At 44.9% G+C, this 22,545-nt stretch overlaps 2 protein-coding genes and 1 non-coding gene across 3 annotated transcripts in view; 1 reads left to right on the forward strand and 2 right to left on the reverse strand.

The window, feature by feature from the left end:
• Positions 1 to 22,545, forward strand: part of RRAGD (Ras related GTP binding D) — a 39,473-nt gene continuing 16,928 nt past the window's right edge. The window contains exons 1-2 of the mRNA XM_012750934.3: positions 1 to 597; positions 17,336 to 17,631. Coding sequence (XP_012606388.2) covers positions 453 to 597; positions 17,336 to 17,631 — 441 coding nt within the window. The 5' untranslated portion in view covers positions 1 to 452. The remainder of the gene's footprint in view (positions 598 to 17,335; positions 17,632 to 22,545) is intronic.
• TRNAK-CUU (transfer RNA lysine (anticodon CUU)) lies at positions 10,130 to 10,203 on the reverse strand. Its single transcript has one exon. It is a non-coding gene; the product is annotated as a tRNA-Lys (tRNA).
• LOC105863618 (large ribosomal subunit protein eL29) lies at positions 10,283 to 10,917 on the reverse strand. The gene is given in 2 exon segments (XM_012750939.3): positions 10,283 to 10,593; positions 10,596 to 10,917. Coding segments are annotated over 2 exon segments (474 nt in total). The 5' UTR covers positions 10,885 to 10,917; the 3' UTR covers positions 10,283 to 10,408.

Below are 22,545 nucleotides of genomic sequence, written 5' to 3' on the forward strand. Positions count from 1 at the left end.
GGTGGGTGGAGGGCCCCGAGCCGCCCTGCTCACTTCGTGTGAGTGCGCGCGCGCGCGCGTGTGGCCTCGGCCCTGCGCCTGCCGAGCGGTGCCTGCGGCCGGGCGAGCGCGCGCGCGCCCGTGCGGGTGTGTGTGTGAGTGTGTGACAGTGTGTGTCAGGTGACTCGGGTCACGCAGTCTCTTTCTCCCTCCTCCGGGAGGAACTGCCGCGCTCCGGCTGACTCCTCCGCCAGCAGGCGGGGCGGAGGAGGGGGCTTCGGGCGCGCCGGGAACCGCGGGACCCGGACCTGGGCGCCGCCCGCCGCGGGGAACGCGCGGCCCCCGCTTCCGCCGGCTCCCGCGAAGCTTTGGACAAAACCCCAATTCAGAAATAGGTTGCAGGCGGCCGGCGAGGAGGCTCGGCCCTCACCCGGGACCCCCATCGCCCCCGGGACGGCCGGCTGGTGGGCGCGATGAGCCAGGTGCTGGGGAAGCCGCAGCCGCAGGACGCGGACGAGGAGGAGGAGGAGGAGGAGGATGAGCTGGTGGGGCTAGCGGACTACGGGGACGGGCCCGACTCCTCGGACGCCGACCCGGACAGCGGGACGGAGGAGGGAGGTGAGCGTCCCGCCCCGCGTGTCCTCAGCTCGCGCCCCCTGCCTTCCCTCGGTGTCTTCCCGCCCCCGGCCCGGCCGGGCGCGCGGGCCGCCGACTGGGAGCGGGTCCAGGGGAACGGAGTTGAGGGATGGGGGTGGGGAGGGGCGCCAGAGGAGGGACCTCGAGCAGCAAAATTGGGGAGCCCGGTGCTGGTGGCGGAGGGGCGACCAGGATCGGTGGGGAAGGGGGAAAGGAGGAAGGAGGGAGCGTCTGGAAAGAAGGAACGCGCTCTCCTGGCCGCTTTCAGAGCCAGTGCCTCCCCCATCCCTGATCCCGAGCTCTTTGCGGGGTCTGGGGGTTGAAGATGTGAGGGGACCCCGGGCGCGGCTGGGGACCTCTCCTTGAACGCTGCTGTTAAAGCCAGGGTCAGATGTCGTGGCTAAAAAAAGGCAGCCGGCAGCAGCGTGACTGGTAGGGGAGTCGGCAGCTGCGGGTGTCAGTCTTGCCCCGCGTTGCCGCGGGAGGGGTCCTGGGGTTGCCCAGGTCTGCAGCGAGGGGATGCACGCCCAGGTGATACGGGAGTCGCCTAGTGGCCGCAGGTTTCTCGGGATCCAGGCGAATACTGTTGTTAGGACACCTTATCTGCGCTCAGTGTCACCACCTGGACTGGCAGTGCCTGCCCGGGAGCGAGCGCGGGGCGGGGGGGATTCGTTGCCACTAAAGCAAACTCTTTTTCGTGTACAAGTAGCGGATTTTAGCAATCGTTCAGCCTGGGGTGGGGGGAGTTTCGTGCATTTTATTCTTAAAGCCTAAGGAAGTTGAGAGGCTTTCAGGATTCCAGAAAGGTTAATCTTTTTGTGTTCCTCAAAAGCGCAAGCAAAAGATCTTTTATTGTAAGGTCACTTGAAAAGGTCAACAGAATACGGCTGTTAAACATAACATTATTCTTGGTGAAACTGTACGCATCCTAGAGGAGTAAACTTCTTTAATGTTTCACATTGAAGAAATTTTGTGAGGGGAAAAAATACCTTTGTGACTGGTGATTTTTTAAAGAAATTTATTGAGAATTCAGTGAACTTATTTTAAATTCTGTATACAGATCTTTTCTCAGGAGGACAGTTTACGTTATTCTACATCTGGCAGGCACTACTTTCAGTGAATCAAAAAGAGAATAAAGTTAACTATGCCTTGTGCCTGGTAGATGAGAAAGTAGCTCTCCACGTCGCCCTTTTTTCATAGTGTCTTCTCTCCTGGGAGGATTTGTGCTAATTCTCCATTTGCTTAAACTGACGTGTGCACCTGTGCACTTCTCTCTTCTGCACTCCGGGTAATTGGTCCCACAGTTGAGCACCCGGCCACGTTTTTGTAGATAAAGGCTTTCAGCCCTATACTGGAGTCTCAAGGGCTACCTTCCATAATTAAATTGTTCAGTCGCTTCATTATTATTCAAATTGCATTTGTTGGCTCCTCCCAGATTCTTTAGCGACTCGGAGAGATGCATAATGGGGATGTATTTACAAGGTATTTGGAATGTAGGCACACAATAGAGTGCGTGTGGGATACTCTTTAAAAAAGAAAAAAGAAAAAAGGGACCATATGCAGAGGGAAAGCCCTGTAATTTGATACTGTCCTGGGGACCAGAGAGGGTCCAAGAAAAGCACGGGAACTGTTTGTTTATTTTGCAGTTCCTTAAGGGGGCAGTTTTAAAATTTATTTGGGGACTTGAAGTGAAACTAAAGCCCTGCCTAGGGGGTGGGATACCCTGAACAAAGGGCTTCCCCAGAGCCCAGACTTGGAGGCTCCCTTCTGCTGCTAACCTAAAAGGCAAACCTGCCGGTAACTGGTGCTCTTGATGACTTCAGTAATAAAATCCTCCTGCCATGGGTTCTTGGGATCAGCCTGGAATCTTGCTATAAAAGGATTGAGTGTGTGTATTTATGTGGTGAGAAGAGCAGTGCATTAATGTTTGCTCTGGCAAACGTTACTTAAGCCTGGTCTCTCTGCCTGGGCCCGCTGTGATAGGGGTGTGCTGCTCAGACGTTCTCCTTTATCGTTTGGACTCTGTTCTTTCCAGGTTTCCCTGGCTTTGATTTTGGGATTTTAGGCCTTGATGCAGAATCTTTATCAGAACATTTGCTTTCTACAGTAGCAGATAGGCTCCGCAGTCAGCAGTTCCAGCAAGCACTGTCCCTGAAGACTGTCGGGCCAACTGATATGTTCCCAGGGAGTTGGGTTGGGAGGGGGAAGGTTGGGACTTCCCTTCCTGTGCCCTTCAGAAGGCTGATTCACATGTTGCATTATAATCTTGTTTTATTTTTGGTAAAATTTACATTTATGAACTCTCAAGCTTAAGAAATGGTATGTGAAAAAAAAAAGACTTGTTTATTCTGAGAGAAGATGGATATGGTACACTTTGAACTGTGAACAAAGCATTTCTCTAATGAACCTTCTTCCTAATGGACTTGGTTTAGTGCCTTCACTTTGTGGATACCTGGGGCTTTTTCCATGAGGTTCAGAAATCTACCCGACCAAGTGGGATGCTGGGGGTGGGATGAAGGTGGATGGGCAGTGTGACTTTTCATTTCGCTCAGTCTGGTAGACTTATAAAGGACCCTCTGAACTCATTTTCAAACCAAGTGCCTTGTAAGTTTTGCCACATCGAGCTAAGTTTGAAAACATAGTGCAGCCAAGGTGAGACTTAAATTGCACTTCTCCTCTGGCTTCCACTCCATATTTTATTCATGAATAGCAGGAGTGTTCTCTGGCACTTTAGTTCTGTTGGAACAGATTTGGGCACCCTTCAAACCCTCTTTTCTTGGTAGTTATTTGCAGATAAGGTGAGTCTCACCTTCAACCCCCACACTCTAGATAATATCCCAGGGAGGAGGCAATGATTAAACCATTAAAAACAATTGCACCAAAAATAATGATTATTTTTAGACACATGGACTTTAAATCTTTTAGTAAATTACTGTGTTTTAAGAACTGTCATGATAAGGAAAGCAATTAAAAGATCATGTTTAATCTGAAAGTGAAATTTTTTTCCCCCAAAGTCCCTCTCAATTTTTAGGGGAAACTTGGCTAACACAGTTCAACTGCAGTCCACCTGAGTTCGGTCTTTGTTTTCACAGCAGCTTGTGCACACCCTTAGGGTCCGAGGAAGTAAGTTTAGGTGATTACTGGAGGCAGGAAAGATCCAGGGTCAGCAGGTGATGCTTCCTTGAAGGGTGTAGATGGGGTGAATCTTTAACAATTTATATCTATTAATCAGTAACAGCTTTTTAAAAAAAAAATCACCTTTTCATTGTTCCTTGAGTAAGATAATTGTTCTCCTGATACTGAAACCAGAACTGAGAGGTACCAGAGGAGTTTTCTGCAGCCATTTCATGAGCTAGAAGTGAGCAGGTTTAGAAGAGGGTCAAGTGTGTGGAGATGTCAGCCCCTTTCCTTGTAATTCTGCCTTGTCCAAAAAGAGCTAGGTTGACTGCAGTCCTGGCCATACCTAATTTCTTGGATTTCTTCTGGCCTTGGATTACAGAGATACAGAAGAGTTGGAATAGATGGAACTACAGATAAGTTAAACAATGGCACAGCCAAAGCATACCATGGGCAAGTGCTTTTTCAAATACCTGTATTTAGAGAGCATACATTTATATTACATGTTTTATAAACATATTTCATTGATTTGGGGTATCATAGAATCTTGATTCTCTACTTTTATTAGAAATCCCTCCTATTTTAATATTAGACAGGATAGTCTAATGGAAATAAGAGGCAGAAACAGCTAGTTCTGGGTGAGAGGTGTTGCTATGAATTTGAAAGGTTATGTTTGTCTTCCAGAGATAATTATGTGTCTGCCCCAAAATTTATCTCCTGTTTTATTCAGTCTTCCCCCACCCCATAGCAATTGTTGGTGATGATTTCACTTCCTACCACAGCCACCTCTTCCCTGCTCCTTTTTCTTCTTTCTTTCTTCTCTACCTCCTTTATTCTTTTTGTATCCTTTATCTTTTTTTTTTTTAACCCTTATTTATTCTCCCTTCTCTGCCAAAGACTGAGGACTCTCTTGTGACAGCGGCTTTCCCTGGTTCTGTTGTGGCCTTCAAGACAAATAGGTTTTTACTCCTGGCCTATAAGGTCCAGGGAGCTAGTGAGCTTTGTTCTCTTGGGGGCCTCTGAGAAAAACTTCAGCTGTTTCTCACTGTCTTAGATAGAGGACTACATAAAACCAAGCTTGATTCACTCTCAAAGTGATTGTTAAAAAGTTCGTAAGAGCACTTTTCTCTTCTTGTAGGAGCTTCAGTAAATCAGAACATATTAGAAATGTCATTGAATACATATGTTAAGGAAATATTTGTCTATAGTAACTACCCTGTTTTTTTAATTACCTGCCAGGGTGATTTGAGAGGTTTCATAGAGAAAGATTTGGTCTTCACAGATAATTAATTAATCACCTTCAAAAACCTTTATGCCTTAGAAAATATATATTGTTTGCATTTAATTCTCCTTACTATGTAGTTAATCAAATGGACAGTGAATCTTCATGATTTTTGCATATTTTCTTATTAGTACAATTATTATTCATATGATTCATTGCTACTTGTTGGAATTTTTTACTGAACTCCTGGGCTTTCAGTGTATAAGTAGTCTATTGATCAACACATGCTCTGGAAATTTAAAGGAGCCACAGATAATGTTGCACATAGAAACACACTAGAGGCCTCTTCCTAAAACCATAAGCATATATACACCCTTAAGCCTTTGTTGACCCCATAGAATACTAACAGCAAAGAAATTCTAACTCTCCCTTAAGATTGAGTGAGCTTCTCACTGTAGTCACATTCCATAAAAGACCCTCTCGGTTGCCTAGGATTGAGATGGGAAAACAAGAAAAAAACTAGCATGTGTGTGAGCACACACTTGCACTGATAGAGACAGAGGAGGAGATTAAGACTCATGGGCTAGGGGACATGTATGGGGTCCACAGATAGTAAATGGCAGAGCTGGGAAGTGAACCCCATTCTGGCATTAACCCAGTACTTTTTTTTTTTTTTTTTTTTAGGAACCAAGTTTTCTGCTATAACCCAGTACTTTTTCAGCCATTCCACTTGCCATTATTTTGCCACTATGTCGCCCTAATTCTTTCATTAAATTGTTGTTAGATTTTCCTATTTTGGGCCTCTTCAAAAGTGTTCCTTCTTGGAGAACTTCCCTTAGTTATATAATAATAGCTCTCAAATTGTATAATGCACCAGAATTTATGATGTGCATTTCATGGATGTCTCATCCTCCCTGAAGGAGACCCCTTGAGCTCAGGAAAGCAGAGCCAACTCTCTTAAGAACTGTGTAAGGAGGTGCACATTGGCCTCCATTCCCATTTTCCTGGTTTCTGGTTCCTTCTTTGTTGTAAGCATCTCCACCTCACAGATCAGCCAAGCCTGGTCTCCAGGCAGCCCTGTGCTCAGGGTGTTAATCCTTCTTTCTCTCCCTGCCTTCTTTATTTACAAGGCCTGTTGGTTTTTGACCTGGCTCTGCTGGTTACTGGCTAATTCCGGATTAAGTAGTTAGCCTGCAGGTGTGAAAGACGGATAATGGCCCAATTAGAGGAGGCCTGTCCAGAGCACTGCTCTTTGGGTGTTGAGTTTCCCTGAGGTCTTTAGCAGTCTGGTTCTGCTGTGGAACCAGAGCTGGGCTCTGTGGGACATTGGAGTATTGACAGGACCAAGTGGAAGATAGGTAAGGAATGTCAGTGTGTCTGACCGCAGGAGGTTAACTTTGCCTAGGCATAAAACTGATCCTCTTGATAGCCAGTTCCAAGTGCTGAGCTGGGCCAAAGTCAGACATGTTTCTTTTTAAAGCTTTGGTTAAATTCTGCTCAGTCACTTTCGTTTAATCATCCCAGCAAACAACTATCTATGGAGTGTTTGTTGTGGTAAGCACTGAGGCCTCAGTTTGTTTTGTTTTTTTACAAGTTTAATTTGATTAAGCTACAAACTGCAGAATGGTGTTTTTGTATTATTCTGTACTTTGTGGCACACAGGCCAACCACTGAACCTAAATTTTAGACTAAATTAATTAGTCTAAAACTAAATTTTAGACTAATTTAGGCTTTAAGGGAAAAAATTTAGAATATAATATTAAAATTTTACAGAAAGACAGAAGTCAATACCAGTGCTTAAACCCTTTCAAATGATAACTTTTTCCATTCTTCAAGTATATGTGTAATAACCCATATGGGAAAAATGGCAGAAGGCCACACTGATGTTTCCTAAATACGGAGAAAATAAAGAACAGTAAGTCTGTCATCATCCATGGCCCAAAATACACATATATAATATATTCTTAGGTAACAGCTGCTTTGTTGCCGTAAATAGTATTCCACCAACCAACTCCCCATAAGCTCTTTTTTTTTTTTTGGAGACAGAGTCTCACTTTGTTGCCCAGGCTAGAGTGAGTGCTGTGGTGTCAGCCTAGCTCACAGCAACCTCAAACTCCTGGGCTCAAGCGATCCTACTGCCTCAGCCTCCCGAGTAGCTGGGACTACAGGCATGTACCACCATGCCCGACTCATTTCTTCTGTATATTTTTAGTTGGCCAATTAATTTCTTTCTATTTATAGTAGAGACGGGGGTCTTGCTCTTGCTCAGGCTGGTTTCGAACTCCTGACCTCGAGTTATCCACCTGCCTTGGCCTCCTAGAGTGATAGGATTACAGGCGTGAGCCACCATGCCTGGCCGTCCCCATAAGCTCTTATGTGTGTTCATCAGCTGGATCTAGAAACCAAACTGATGCCAGGCAGATTAACAAGAAAAAAGCATACAGATTTTATTTTGCATGTGCGTGGGGATCTTCACAAGAGCATGAAGTCCAAAGAAGTGGCCAAAGCAAAATACTTTTATGTACTTTTCAGGCAAAGAACAATAAATTTGAAGGGCAATGACAGGACAAAGAAAATCTGGCTAGAAGCAGTAAATTTTCTAGGGTAGTCACTAGGAGATATATAGGTGGTGTAAAACTAGTGAAAGATAAGGGTTACTTTGTTAAGTATGTTTACTCAGATCCAGTGCAGCCCTCTTCCCAGTGTCTGGTGATAAAGGTTACTTTCTCTCCCTGGTGTGGAGGGGTCCTCCTGCCTGAGGAATCTTTGTGGCTTGCTACATGCAGGAAGAGACAGGTCAGTAGCCCTTTCTGAAACTGCAGTTTCTCCAAGGTTTTACATTTGAAATAATAAATATGCCAGTCTGGCATATTTTGGCATATCTTTCACTCCTTTGCTTAGATGTGCCACAAATATCTTCTAATTGGTTCTTTCTCCTCCTCTTTACAGTTTTAAAAACCTTTATTGTGGTTAGAACACCTGAGATCGGTCCTCTTGATAAATGTTTAAGTGTCTAATATGTTATTGTTGACCATAGGCACACTGTTATACAGCTTGCTCGACCAAAGAAACTACATGCTGTGTTTAGTATGTGGATAGGAAGTGTCAGTTTTTACATCTGTAAGGGATGCATGTGGCCAACTTGAGGATCAGAGATCACACTGCCAGCTATGTAGGTGGTCCGTAAATAGTACTGCTGGTGGAAGAGAGGTTGGAGTGGGTTGATTTGAGCATTTTGCAGTGGCCGAGGCTAAAACTCCTCAAACATGCCCCCTCAGCCAATAACATCAAGGGCGAAAAGGACCATCAGGCGTGGCTGCCTCAGCAGCTCCCATTCCATTTCCAGCCTGTCTGCATCCTCACCTGTTTATCTCCCTTATGAGGCCCTGGATCCTTTCCCCACGTGAGCTGCCCACCAACAGGCACCACAGACTCACCAAGTCCAAATGTCTGTCCAGCTGCTTCCCTTTACATTCTTGGTGAATGGGCTGCCGGGTCTGGAACCCAGGGTTTCTTTCTCCCTTGTGTCCCGTGTCCAGTGGGCCATAGATTTGAGCTTCTCACGAGTCCATTTCTTTTCTTTTTTTTCTTTGAGACAGAGTCTTGCTTTGTTGCCCAGGCTAGAGTGAGTGCCGTGTCATCAGCCTAGCTCACAGCAACCTCAAACTCCTGGGCTCAAGCAATCCTGCTGCCTCAGCCTCCCGAGTAGCGGGGACTACAGGCATGCGCCACCATGCCCGGCTAATTTTTTTTTTTGTATATATATTAGTTGGCCAATTAATTTCTTTCTATTTATAGTAGAGACGGGGGTCTCGCTCTTGCTCAGGCTGGTTTCGAACTCCTGACCTCGAGCAATCCGCCCGCCTCGGCCTCCCAGAGTGCTAGCCTCCACACCCGGCCACATGAGTCCATTTCTTCTGCCAGTTCCCATGGCCTGTGCCTTAGCTCTGTCATTTCTCATTTGTGTTCTAGAACAACCTCCCAACTCCTCCACACCTCTAGGGAGTCTGTTTCTGGAGCAAACTTCCTGAAATGTAAATCTCGTCATGTTAGTCTCCTCTTAAAATCTTAGTGATTTCCTCATGGCTTTCGGAGTTCAATCCAGACTTCCTGGCATCTCATTCCTGAGCTGGCCTGTTACCTCTCCACCTACCGATTTATTCAAAGGTATTTATTGAACTCATGCTACATGCTACAATGTATTTTGCCTCTGTGTATGTGAGAGACAGACAATAAACAAGTAAATAAACAAGACGATAAACACAGTAGATAAGACGACTAGTAAAGTCACAGGGTTCTGGGCTAGGAAATGATAGGGATGACATTGCGCCTGGGCTGATGGGAGAAGGAGCCTGGGGAGGCCCTCCACACAGAGGGAGGGGCAAGGCAGGACCTGGAGGTGAGGAACTATCTAGAAGGCAAGTGTGGCTGGAGGAGAGGGAACAAGTGGGAAAGATGAGGCAGGCACGGGTGAGAGGGTAGCTGGTGCCAAGCCTGTGGGGGGAAGGGAGGCATTTGGGTTCATTCTAAATGCTGTGGGAAGCCACCAGACAATATGTCGCCTCTTTTTGCCTTCAGACTGGATTCCCTAACCTCCAGGTCCCTTGCCAGAATCTCTTCCTGAGTCTTCTCTTCATTCATCCCTTTCATGCCTCCTCTTTGGGAAGCAGATGTTATTTCTCCAGGGAGCCCTCACTTGCTGTCCAGAACACCTAGCCTAGGCTTAGCGAGCCGTGCATGGTAATTGCCAGCTACTCTAACTGCTAGGGGATGAATCTTTTTTTCTTTGTGTCTGCAGCCTCACACTTGGCAGGCATTCAGGGAACCTTTATGAAATGAGAACAAACTGCCCTATTGTAAATTTCACCTCACTTGGGCCACTTCCTCCAAACTCCCTTGGCACTTTTAAAGGGAGCCTCCAGCCTCCTGTAGCAGATTTTCAAAGACTGGTCCTTTGATTTGCCTGTTCCAGAGCAGCTGTCATCCTTCATTCTCGTTCGCACTTTCACCTACAAAGCCTGAGACAGCAGGTCATGGGAAGCTTTGGAGGGAGCCCAGCCTTCTCCAGGCTGAGAGGCTGAGGTGTTTCCTTTCCTGACACGAGCTGCCTGCCTCTGCCACTCCTGTCGGGGTTGGGGAACTCAGAGCTGTGCTCCATGGGGCTGCTTTTCTCAGTGCCTGGGCAGGGACTTGAACCCCGGACCCTCAGATTAAGAGTCTGAGGCTCTACCAACTAAGCCATCCAAAACTCTATGAGGTTGCTTAAGCAGCGATAATTGAGGGAAAGGTAGGAGAGAATTAGAGGGGAGATTTTGTATCAGCAGTCCCTTTTTTTTTTTTTTTTCCTGCCTCAGGTTTATTTGTACAAATAGTACAGGAGGACCCCAGCCCCATGCAGACAGCAGCCCAGGGTCACACCAGTCCTTCTGTCTTCATGTTGGCAGACAGAGACTTCTACTCTGGAGCCTTTGCGGGGGCCTGGGCACCTTTGGGAGCCTGAGCTGGGGCTGGAACTGAAGCTGGTGCTGTGGCTGAAGCCGCGGACTGGGCCTTGGTTTGATTCTTGGCCTTTGGCCGGCAGAGCCTGAGACCCTTGGCAATGCGCGCGCGAGCACGCTTCCCAAGCTTGGGGTGGGCATGTAGGCAAGTCGACTGAGCTTGCGGCTCATGCCCTTTGGGATCTTAGCCTTAACCTCCTTGGGCTTTACAAGGGCCTTGATAGCTTCAGCACGTGCACTCATGGCCTTGGCGTTGTTGGCCTGCATCTTCTTCAGGCCCTTCTTGTGCTTCTTGGCAAAGCGCATGTTCCTCAGGAACTTGGGGTCCACCCCCTTAAGAGATTCGTATCTTTGTGATCGGGGTTTCTTGATGCCATTTCTGTGCCACTTTCGGGACTGGTTGTGTGTGGTGTGGTTTTTGGACTTGGCCATGTCTACACCGTAACACACGTCTGCCGAAGAGCCTGGGACCAGAAGAGAAGGAGCAGTCCCTTTCTGATATGAAAGAAACCTCTTCTGATCTAAAGCTGTGGCCTATAACAGTTTTTGACTGTGGCCCACAGTAAAAAAAAAAAAAAAAAATTATATTATGAACTAGCACCCACATACACGTAAATAACCCTTAAAGAGTTTCACTAAGCAGTATTTACTCTTATGCATGACGTACTCTGACATTTTCTGGTTTCTTTTTTTATTTCTTTGTAGATGTTTAATGCTGTTGCTCTTAAATGCCTGCTCATTGATTTTATGATGACTAATGTGTTCTGACTTAAGGTTTGGAACTCATGGGCCTCTGCCGGAAGGAGCCCATTTTGTAGAACGGCTCAAGGAGATGGTCCCGTGTAAATTTCAGGTCATGAGATAGTCAGGTTAGACTACAGTTCAGTATTTACCGGTAGTGTGACGGGGAGAGCTGATTGGTGGTTGAGGCTCTCAGTGAGCAGCACTCCACCACATACCAGTCGTGTGACCTTGGGCAGGTTCCTTACCCCTGATTCCGCAGATGTCAAGTCCACTTACACTTCCTCTGTGGGCAGGTGAAGTTTGTAGAAATGTCCAGTGCAGACCCTGGCATGCAGTGTATTTTCACACACCCCAGCTGAAAGTGATAAGATGCGGCTGCGCAGGACGGAGGCGTCTCAGCCACGGTGACGGTCCTCTTGCTGATCTGGCCCCCCTTTCCCAGCTGTTTACAGTGGGTGGCCCGTGCTTGAATTTGGCAGGCAGGGAAAAGGAAATACTTTGCACTGTTGGTGTTGTTACAGCTGCACGTGCGTTTGGCTTCCCAGCCACGCTCCGTGTGTGTACACATGCGTACACACTGCCTCCTCCCTTCACAGTGGTGTCTGTCACCTCCCCATCCTCCCAGGAGGAGGAGATCCAACTCCCACAGGGAACCAGCATGGCAGGAACCAGTCCTGCCACATAGAGTCTTACAGACCCTGCTGAAGATAAGTTAAAATCTATGCCCATATCTAGCAGTATAAATTGGGAAGAAAGACATTCATAAAAAGTATTTTTGCATTTGTACATAATTTAATGTGGAGTTTTTGCTTTTATTAATTGGAGGCAGTGTTGCATAGCAGAAAGAATGCATAGACTCTGGATGGGCCACCCTCAGTTTGAATGTTACTTGACCTTTCTGAACCTGAGTTTCTTCACCTGTGAAATGGACATAATAATATCTATTCTTGAACGAATGTGAATGGGACGGAGTGTGTAGAGTGCCTAGTACAGGGCCTGGCACATGCTAGGCACCTTCATACATGATTGCTATGAGTTTTCATTGAATGCATATCTTCCTGTTCTGTGCAACACATGCCTTTGCTCACATTTCGCCTTCCATCTCCTGGAGGGCTTCCTGCCCTTCCTCTCTACTCCATCCAAATTCTGCACTACTTTAGATCTGCATTTGTAGTCTATATAATCCACAGGGTTCCTGCCCGGCCCACAGGCTTTTCTCCCCTACTTTGCATTGATCTAACACTTACTATTTGGGAGGTGATAGCAAAGCAACTATAGCTCTTTAGGTTTCTATTCTTGTACTTGAGATTACTTTTTAAAAAAACAGCCATATTAAGGTATGATTGACATAAAGTACCCATATCTGGTAAGTTTGACATATGTATACACCTGTGAAACCATCACCACAATCAAGATAAAGCACATATCCATCACTCCTTAGGAGTTCCTCCCTCTGGCCTTCCTTATTACCTCTTCCATTTCCCAGGCAACTGCTGATGTGCTATTTGTCACTATAGATTAGTTCATATTTTTAGAAGAATTTTATGAAAAAGGAATCATACTGTGTTTCCCCAAAAATAAGACCTACGCATAAAATAAGCCCTAGCAGGATTTCTAAGCATTTGCACAATATAAGCCCTACACCGAAAATAAGACCTAGTGATGGGCGTGGCTACACAGCACATCCGCACAACCCATGCATTTTGTCTCAGAGCGGTAAAGAGGATGAACAGCCCTTCTCATCTGCCCCATCGTGACAGCTACTATCCCAGAGGTGACTGGAAAGGTGCGGGCAGTCCACCAACAAGGTCGGCTCCCCCTGTCAGATCCCGGCCATCCTGTGCGTGCTGCAAGCTGAGGCTTTGAGGGGAAAATAACACATCCCTGAAAATAAGCCCTAGGGTGTCTTCTTGAAGTAAAATAAATATAAGACCCTGTCTTATTTTCAGGGAAACACGGTAGGATTTGTTCTTGATTGACTGGCTTCTTTCACTTAGCATGATTATTTTGAGATTCATTCATGTTATGGGGATCAGCAGTTTATGTATTTATTTTTATTGCTGAGACATACCACAGTTTGTTAATCCATTTACCAGTTGATGGACATTTGAACTGTTTCCAGTTTTCAACTATTAAATAAGGTTATTATGAGCCTCTATGTACAAGTTTTCATATGGATATATGCTTTCATTTCTTTTGGGTAAATACCTAGCAGTGGCATGACTGGGATAATATGATAGATGTATGTTCAACTTCTTAAGAAATCCCCAAACTGTTTTCCAGAATAGTTGTTCCATTTTCCATTGCCACCAGCAGCATATGCGAGTTGTAGTACCTCCAAATCCTTGCTAATGTTTGTTACTATCTATTCTCTTAATTTTTAGAATTAGTGGGTGTGTAGTAGCGTCCCATTGTGGGTTGCTTTTTTTTTTTTTTTTTGAGACAGAGTCTCACTGTGTTGTCCGGGCTAGAGTGCCGTCGTGGCATCAGCTTGGTTCACAGCAACCTCAAACTCCTGGGCTCAAGCAATCCTTCTGCCTCAGCCTCCCGAGTAGCTGGGATTACAGGCAGGCGCCACCATGCCCAGTTAATTTTTTCTATGTATTTTTAGTTGGCTAATTAATTTCTTTCTATTTTTAGTAGAGGCAGGGTCTCGCTCAGTCTGGTTTCGAACTCCTGACCTCGAGCAATCCGCCACCTCAGCCTCCCAGAGTGCTAGGATTACAGGCGTGAGCCACCACACCCAGCCTGTTGGCTCTTATAAATAATGCTGCTGTGAACATTCATGTACAAGTTTTTACTTGGACATGTTTTTATTTTTTTGAGTATATTCATAGGAGTGGAATTACTAGGTCATACGGTAGTTCTATGTTTAACCTTTTGAGGAACTGCCAAACTCTTTCCCAAAGTGGACCATTTTATATTCTCAGCAGTGTATGAGGGTTTCATTTTCTCCATATCCTCACAACTTTATCTGTCATTTTGATTATAGCCATCCTATTGTGGTTTTGGTTTGTATTTCTCTTCTAATGATGTGGAACATCTTTTTGTATGCTTATTGATCTTTGTGTGTCATCTTTGGACACATGACTGTTCAGATCCTTTACCCATTTTTTTATTGGATTGTCTTTTACTTTTGAAGTGTAGGAGTCCTTTAGGTATATTCTGAACATGAGACTCTTATTATATTTATGATTTTGCAAATGCTTTCTCCCATTGTATAGATTATCTTTTCACTTTATTTCTCAATTTTGATGAATTTTATCTACTTTTCCTGTGGTTGCTTGTGCTTTTGGTGTCATAGCTAAGAAACTATTACCCAATCTAAGGCCACCCAGATTTACACTTATGTTTCCTTTTTAAATCAAACATTTTTTTTTTTTTTTTTTTTTAGTTGGTGGCACGGCTCAAACGTCCATGTGTTTTATTACCTTGGATTTAGGAAGGTTACCAAAACAATCTAGATATTAGAAACATCAATGTTTTTATGTCAGCTTAAAAAAAAAGGGATCACCCCTGTTTTAAACCCTTTTTGTATAAAAGACTGAAATTTATAGAAGAAAAGAGATCACAGACTAAATCTCCAGATTCTCTCCCTAGCCAGCCCACGACCAGGGTTACCCAGCCCACACCCCTGTGGCCTCACGATGATGTAGGCGTCCAGGATGGAACGGTAGAGCGCCAGCACACGGGTGAGGTTAACAGCTAGCTGCCTCCTCTCCTCGTGAGAAAGACCCCGGGCGGAGATGCCCGGCATTCCGAGGTCCAGCAGGTAGTGCAGGGAGCGAGAATGAGGTGAGGAGAAATCCAGGGTCAGTACTACACAGGTCCAGGACCCGGGCTAGGCTCAGCTCTGCAGGAGGAACGGGAAAAAAGAATTTTGAGTTCGGTGCCCGACGCTGCCTTTCCGGGATCCCATTCTGGAGTTAAAGATCTCTAAATCAAACATTTTGATTTAAGAGTTTTATAGTTGGATTTAGGTGTTTGATCCATTTTGCATTAATTTTTGTATATGTTGTGAGGTAATCCAACTTCATTCTTTTGCATGTGGATATCCAGTTGGCCCAGCAACATTTGCTGAATAAGTCTTACTTTTAATAATTATTTTAGGTCCTTGATCTGATTTAATTATCGAAACAGGCCGAGGGAGGTGGATCACTGAAGGTCTGGAGTTCAAAACCAGCCTGAGCAAGAGCGAGACCCCCCCCCCGTCTCTACTAAAAATAGTAATAAATTAATTGGCTAACTAAAAAATATACAAAAAATTAGCCGGGCATGGTGGTACATGCCTGTAGTCCCAGCTACTCAGGAGGCTAAGGCAGTAGGATCGCTTGCGCCCAGGAGTTTGAGGTTGCTGTGAGCGAGGTTGACACCACGGCACTCTAGCCCAGGCAACAGAGTGAGACTCTGTCTTTAAAAAAAAAAAATTATCATAACAGCCCTGTGAGATGTGTATTATCATTATCAAGTCTGTTTTATGAACTTTGAGTCTCAAAAGCTAAGTATCTTTTTCCAAGGTCTGATAACTCAAACCCCAGGTCTTGCTGACTTCAGAGCCCTGCATGTAACCACTAGGCTGGCTACACTTTGCTTTGTGAAATGTAAGCACTCTCAGTCAAGTAGGAGGGCTGCTTAGATATTAAATGGTTGTCTAGGACTAAAGGACATTGTGGATTTAATACTATGTTTCAAGAACAAAGAAAAGAGAGAAAGGTTTTGAACTTTTACACCAATTCCTACTTTTATCCAGTGATGCCTAATCCCTCAAAGAAGCTTGGCAGAGGACTTTAGGTTCGAATTTTTGTTACCAGGGACTGGAGTACTGCTGACCTTTCTGTGATGATAAGACTGTCCTATGTCTGTGTTGTCTAATACATTAACTACTTGCCAGATGTGGCTGTTGAGTACTTTCAGGGGCTAATGAAACTGAGAAACGGAATTTTTTTTTTTTTTTAAGATACAGAGTCTCACTCTGTTGCCCTGGCTAGAGTGCTGTGGCGTCAGCCTGTCTCACAGCAACCTCAAACTCCTGGGCTCAAGCGATCCTCCTGCCCCCACCTCCCGAGTAGCTGGGACTACAAGCGTGTGTCACCACGCCTGGCTAATTTTTTACATTTTTAGTTGCCTGGCTGATTTCTTTCTATTTTTAGTAGAGACAGGGTCTTGCTCTTATTGAGGCTGGTTTCAAACTCCTGACCTCAAGTGATCCTCCTGCCTCGGCCTCCCAGAGTGCTGGGATTATAGGCATGAGCCACTATGCCCAGCCCGGAATTTTTTTTATTATGGTAAAATATACATAACATAAAACTTACAATTCTAACCGTTTTTGAGTGTATAGTTCAGTAGCATTAAGTACATTCATGCCCTTCACCACCATCCATCTCCAGTAGTATTTCCCCATCTGAAACTCCGTGCCCATTAAACAGTAACTCCCCGTTCTTCTTTCCCCCAGCCTCTAGAAACCACCATTCTACTTTCTGTTATCTATGAATTTGACTATTTTAGGAACCCTATAAAGAAGATCTGAATTTTAATCATTTTAAATTTAAATAGCTATATATGGCTAGTAGCTACCTTGCAGGATGGTGCAGGCCCAGAGCCAGAGTGGGCTGGGGGAGGTCTGCCTCTCACAGCATTTGCATCTGCTCCCTGAAACAGTCTAAATCTGAGGCATCTCTAGTCCAGTGCCCATTTCCCAGGCCTTTGTGGCCAGGTGAGGGTAACTGAGAGAGGCATCGCTCAAGTAAACAAGCCTCTCTTTCGTGCGTAGAGGTTCCGATGATAGCAGAGGACATTGCTCTGGCTCGGGAAGTCCTGGACTCTTCCCACAGACAGTCTGTTCCAGGAAGTCTCTGCCCTCCGCACCCCGGAGTCCCTGCTTGTGATGTGGCGTTGTACAGGCGTCTTGTCCCGGGGGATGGTGTGAGAAGTAGTGAAACTATTAGTACATTTTTAAAGTGTTCTGCACCTACCAAAAGCTGTCTCCTCAGCGAGTGGAGTGACGTAGTTAGCACTCCCTGGATTTGGGAGAGTAGCGTCGCCTGTGACTCGTAAATGGCGTTTGAGGTGGAAGTGAAACTCCTCTAATTAACCACCGTGAAAGCGCCTCACCCTCATTCTCGTTCTGTGGTTTCTCCAGTTCTGGATTTCAGCGATCCCTTCAGCACGGAGGTGAAGCCGAGAATCCTGCTCATGGGGCTGAGGAGAAGCGGCAAGTCGTCCATCCAGAAAGTCGTCTTTCACAAAATGTCTCCCAACGAAACCCTGTTCCTGGAGAGCACTAACAAGATTTGCCGGGAAGACGTGTCCAACAGCTCCTTTGTCAATTTTCAGATTTGGGACTTCCCGGGACAGATTGACTTTTTTGACCCTACATTTGACTACGAGATGATCTTCAGGGGAACAGGAGCACTCATATTCGTCATCGACTCCCAGGTAAGGCTCAGAGTCTGGGGGGGGTGTGTGTGTGATGGTCTAGCACCCCCACCTCCAACCCCCATGTGAAAACAAATTCCTTTGTGATGGTTTTGCTTTGGCTTCTAAACTCTGGAATAGATCTTTCTACCAAACAAGCGTTTCTTAGTCAGGGCTCTCAGACTTTGCAAAAGAGAAAAGACTCCAGCCTTGACCAGTCTCTCTGCTGACTGTTAGGGAGGTTTCACACTTGAGCAGATTGTAGACCTGGGAAACCTCACAGACAGAGGGGACCATTCAGACCAAGGACAGCAAATATGTGTCATCCCTCCTGTCCCCTGTATGCTTGGCAGACATCTACAAAAGGTCACAGGTTCTCTGCAACAAAAATACGGATATAAATTTATATTTAAACTGCTTATTATTTCTTGTAAGATAAAGTGGTAAGTGTGAAAAGTTTTCCTCTGAAACAAATTATTATAATTATTACTAGCACACAGTTGACTAAAACAATATAACTATGTTATGTATTTTATAGACAAGTATTAAATATAAAGAATAAAATTGGAGATAAATCTCTCTTAAGAAGATGGATATTTGATTTTTTTCCCTACTTCATGTATACATGCTTGAATTTGGCATCAATTCTTTTTTCTTTTTTCATTTGTATAGATGTAAACACTAACAAACCGTGTTCACATAAATAAGTAGGTGACTATAGGATGAGTTTCGTTATAGCGTTTGTACCATTATTCAAATTCCTTCTAAGTTGTATCCCCTAAATTGCCCAGTTTTCTATCACAAATAATTATTTTTAGTAGTTTTTCAACAGGCTTCCTGGTTAGGTCCTCTTTCTACTTTTTTGGAAGCAAAGAATGGGGAACTCCTTCACTGGTGAACAGTTTTTCCTCCAGTCATTAGTCAGATTCCTTTTCCAGCATTCCAGTTGACTCTTTGCCACCCTGGGTTTTTTATACCAAGAGCTCTTAGAAAGTGTCCATGATGCGAGCCCGAAGGCTCTCCAAGAGCTCCCTTTTGCATCTGTGGGGGAACAAAAGGCATCAGATCCTCTAGGCCAGACCAGTTCTGAAGTTCAGTTTGTGCCATGTCCCTGGAAGTCTGGACCCGCAATCAGACACGTTGGCCAGCTGCTGGGGTGCATGACCCCAGCCAAGCACACCCAGCCCTTCCAAGAGCACCAGAGGTGTTAGGGAGGAGGGTTATGAAGACTATTCATCATAGTAACTCTGTGTTTGGAAAACTGTTCTCTGGGAAGGCTGCTCGTGCCTGAGAGGATGGTAAGTTCATTCAGGGAACTTAGGTGCCTGTGTAATGTAATGAAATTTTCAACCAGGCCTTTCATTTCCAAGTAGCTGGACTGCTTACCTCTTGCATGGCTGTGGGAGCATAGCTGTTTGGTTAGAGGGGTTCTTTCTTTCCTTTTCGGTAAGGGTGTGGATGGGGGAGACTTTAAATCCAACACCTGATCTACAAACAGCGGTTCACACTCTTCCCACAGGCCTACTCAGAAATGCATGTGTGGTGCCTGCTTGTAGACACCTGCACCATGTCCAGGGCCTGCTGTCAGCAGCTGCTTTCCTGGCTGTCCCACTTGCACTGACCTGTTTTCTGGCCCATCTGTGGTCTTGGCAGTATCTCCTGCCTTCCCGTCTCAGGTCTGCCAGCACCATAAATTAGGGAGCTCGGAGCCCAAGGGGAATGGATGGGGTGTGTGCACACTGCTGCCTGGGAGGGGAGGCTCCAAGGATGTCATGTTCATCTGTCTCTTTCAAACTCCATTTTTCTCCCTAAGTCATACAGCCGCTGGTTTCTGTGGTTGTTGAACTAGGTAGCAGTAGCAGTAGTCCTACTCATAGCTAAGCAGGTTTCCAGCCAGATGACTCAGCATTTCAAGACAATGGCTTTAGTAAATACTTAAATACTATGTTGTGCTTACATAGCAATTTGTATTTATGGTACCTAGATTTCCAAAACAAATCTATCTTAGGTGTTTGTAATATGGCTATAATGTAGTTAAAATGGGTTTGCTTGCCTATTTTTAAATTGGAACTGTAATTTGGTTTTAATTTCCCTGAACATGAAAGGCTGATCTTCAATTTGGATTAGCAAATGCGTTTTTTATTTTAGTTTCTCAAGTTATTTATTTGTAGATGGGGTCTTGCCATGTTGCCCGGACTGGATTGCAGTGGCTATTCGTAGGGGCAGTCATAGCACACTGCAGCCTCAAGCTCCTGGCCTCAAGTCATCCTCCCGAGTCAGTCTCCTGAGTAGCTGGGACTATAGGCACATGCCACTGTGCCTGGCTCTTGGGTTTGTTGTGGGTTTTTTTGGTCGTAGGGCAGGGAAAGGTATAAAAATGTTTGAGAAATTCATCTTTTTAAGTTACACTTTTAAAAACAAGTAGGAAAAACATTGTTGAGTGCCATCATTTACTAAATAAGGAATAATTAAATAAGCAGTTTCAGAGCCTAATATACCTTTCTATTGGAAGCAGACTGTAAAAATTATGTTTGCAGGAATCTTTATGTGATGTGATTATAAGCACTAAAAGGCAAATAAGACTTTAGGGAGGTGTCTCAGCAGCACTTGAGTGTCCTTTCCTTTATTTCTTTTTTTGTTTGTTTGTTTTTTGAGACAAGGTCTTGCTCTGTTGCCTGGGCTAAAAGTACACTGATGTGATCATAACTCACTGCAGCCTCAAAGTCCTGGGCTCAAGTGATCCTCCTGCCTCAAACTCATGAGGATTACAGGTGCATGCCATCATGCCCAGCTCATTTTTCTGTCTTTTGGTAAAGAACAGGGTCTTGCAGTGTTGTTCAGGCTGGTCTCAAACTCCTGACCTCAAGTGATCCTCCTGCCCCTTGTCTCCCAAAGTGCTAGGATTACAGGCATGAGCCACCACACCTGGCCCTTTCCTTTATTTCTAAGCAGGGCTCTTTTGGTCTGACACCTCATATTTTTATTTTTTGCTTGTGAATTCCTCAGAGTCACAAGATTACCCCATAAATATATCCCCAAAGAGAAAATGTGTCCTCACAGAATGTTATGAAATAAAAAAGATTGAAAGCAAGCATGATTTCTCGTGAGCTGTGTGACACCCCACCACCTCCCCACCCCCTGCCCACAGTGCTGTTAGATCCAAGAGGGAGTTTCCATGTGACCCGTGCTGGTAATTGTGACCTGCCTGTAATTCCTAGGTCTAATTTGGGAGGCAGTATATTTCTGCTTTATTTTTATTTGTCATAGAAGGTTAATAATCAACAGTGGGAAAAATCATCTACAGTCCCTCTGTTCTAATCAACCAATTATTTTCTTCTTTTTTAATGTCATTTTTAGTCCTTATAGTCGTGTGCTGCTTCATGTGTTAGTTGGCAGTCAGACCATTTTAGATGCTTGGCAGGGAAATTAGAGTAGCAATTTCTAATCTTTTGAGATGTGATGCTCTCTTGGTTTTGCTCACAGTTATGTTCCCTTAACTCCCCCTTTTTTTTTTATTTCGGCATATTATGGGGGTACAGATTTTAAGGTTTCAATAAATGCCCATTTCCCCCCCTCCCCCCACAAGTCTGAGTCTCCATCATGACCATCCCCCAGATGGTGCACATCTCACTCATTATGTATGTATATACCTGCCCCCTCCCCCTTAATTCCCTTTTTTGCTTAAAGCCATAAGTGATAACACTTTTTTGAGGTATAATTTACATGCAATAACATGCACTTATTTTTTTTGTGAGACAGAGTTTCACTCTGTTGCTGGGGCTAGAGTGCCTTGGTGTCAACCTAGCTCACAGCAACCTCAAACTCCTGGGCTCAAGCAATCCTTTTGCCTCAGCCTCCCGAGTAGCTGGGACTACAGGCATGTGCCACCATGCCCGGCTAATTTTTTCTATATAATTTTAGTTGGCCAATTAATTTCTTTCTATTTTTAGTAGAGACAGGGCCTTGCTCTTGCTCAGGCTGGTTTTGAACTCCTGACCTTGAGCGATCCGCCCGCCTCGGTCTCCCAGAGTGCTAGGATTACAGGAATGAGCCACCACACCTGGCCAACATGCACTCATTTTAAGTGCACAGTTCAGTGGGTTTGACAAATGTGTACACCATGTAACCACCTCTCATTCAAGATATAGAATATTTCTATCTCCCCAAAGCTTTCCTATACCCTTCCACAGACAGTCCTTCATAACACCCAGCCCCTGGCAACCATTGATATGCTTTCTGTTACTTGTAGATTAGTTTACCTTTTCTAGAACTTCATGTATGTGGAATTGTGCAGTAATAACTTTAGTTTTTATTTGATGCTTAATCTACTGACCCGATGTCCAATATTTGCCTTTTATTTTAAATAACTCTTGAGAGTATAAAGAAGGACTCCATTTGTTATTTTTCTCTCTTCATAGTTTTCTAATTAATATATTTAATATTTCAATTTATCTAGAGACTCGGGAGATGTTTTTATTGATTCAGTTTGGAGAATAGAAGAATGCCAGAAAATGTCCCCAATCATACTTGGCGTTCTGTATTTTCCAGGTTTGGAGTTGTGAGTAGGATGAAAAGTTCCTTAAATTCTGTCCTATAGGTTGCTTTCCTTTTTCTACTATAAAAACAGGACCTGCTCACACCCTTCCAATCGGCAACAGTCAAGAGATCTGATGGCACCAAGTGCTGGTGAGAGTCTAGAACATTAGGCGCTGTGACACGCTGCGCAGGCACGTTCAGGCGCTCATACCTGTGACCCGACAAGTCAGCCTTCAGGGTGAGCCATGTGGACATGAGGCTGTTCACTTTATCGTACTTACACATACTTGGAAACATTTGGAATGTCCATCAACAAGCAAACATATGATAAATCATAGACCATCCATGAAATGAAATTTTATGGAGTCATTAAAAGGAATTAATGCAGTAGAGTTATGC

This window comes from Microcebus murinus, chromosome 5, assembly GCF_040939455.1.
Source record: "Microcebus murinus isolate Inina chromosome 5, M.murinus_Inina_mat1.0, whole genome shotgun sequence".
NCBI lineage: Eukaryota > Metazoa > Chordata > Mammalia > Primates > Cheirogaleidae > Microcebus > Microcebus murinus.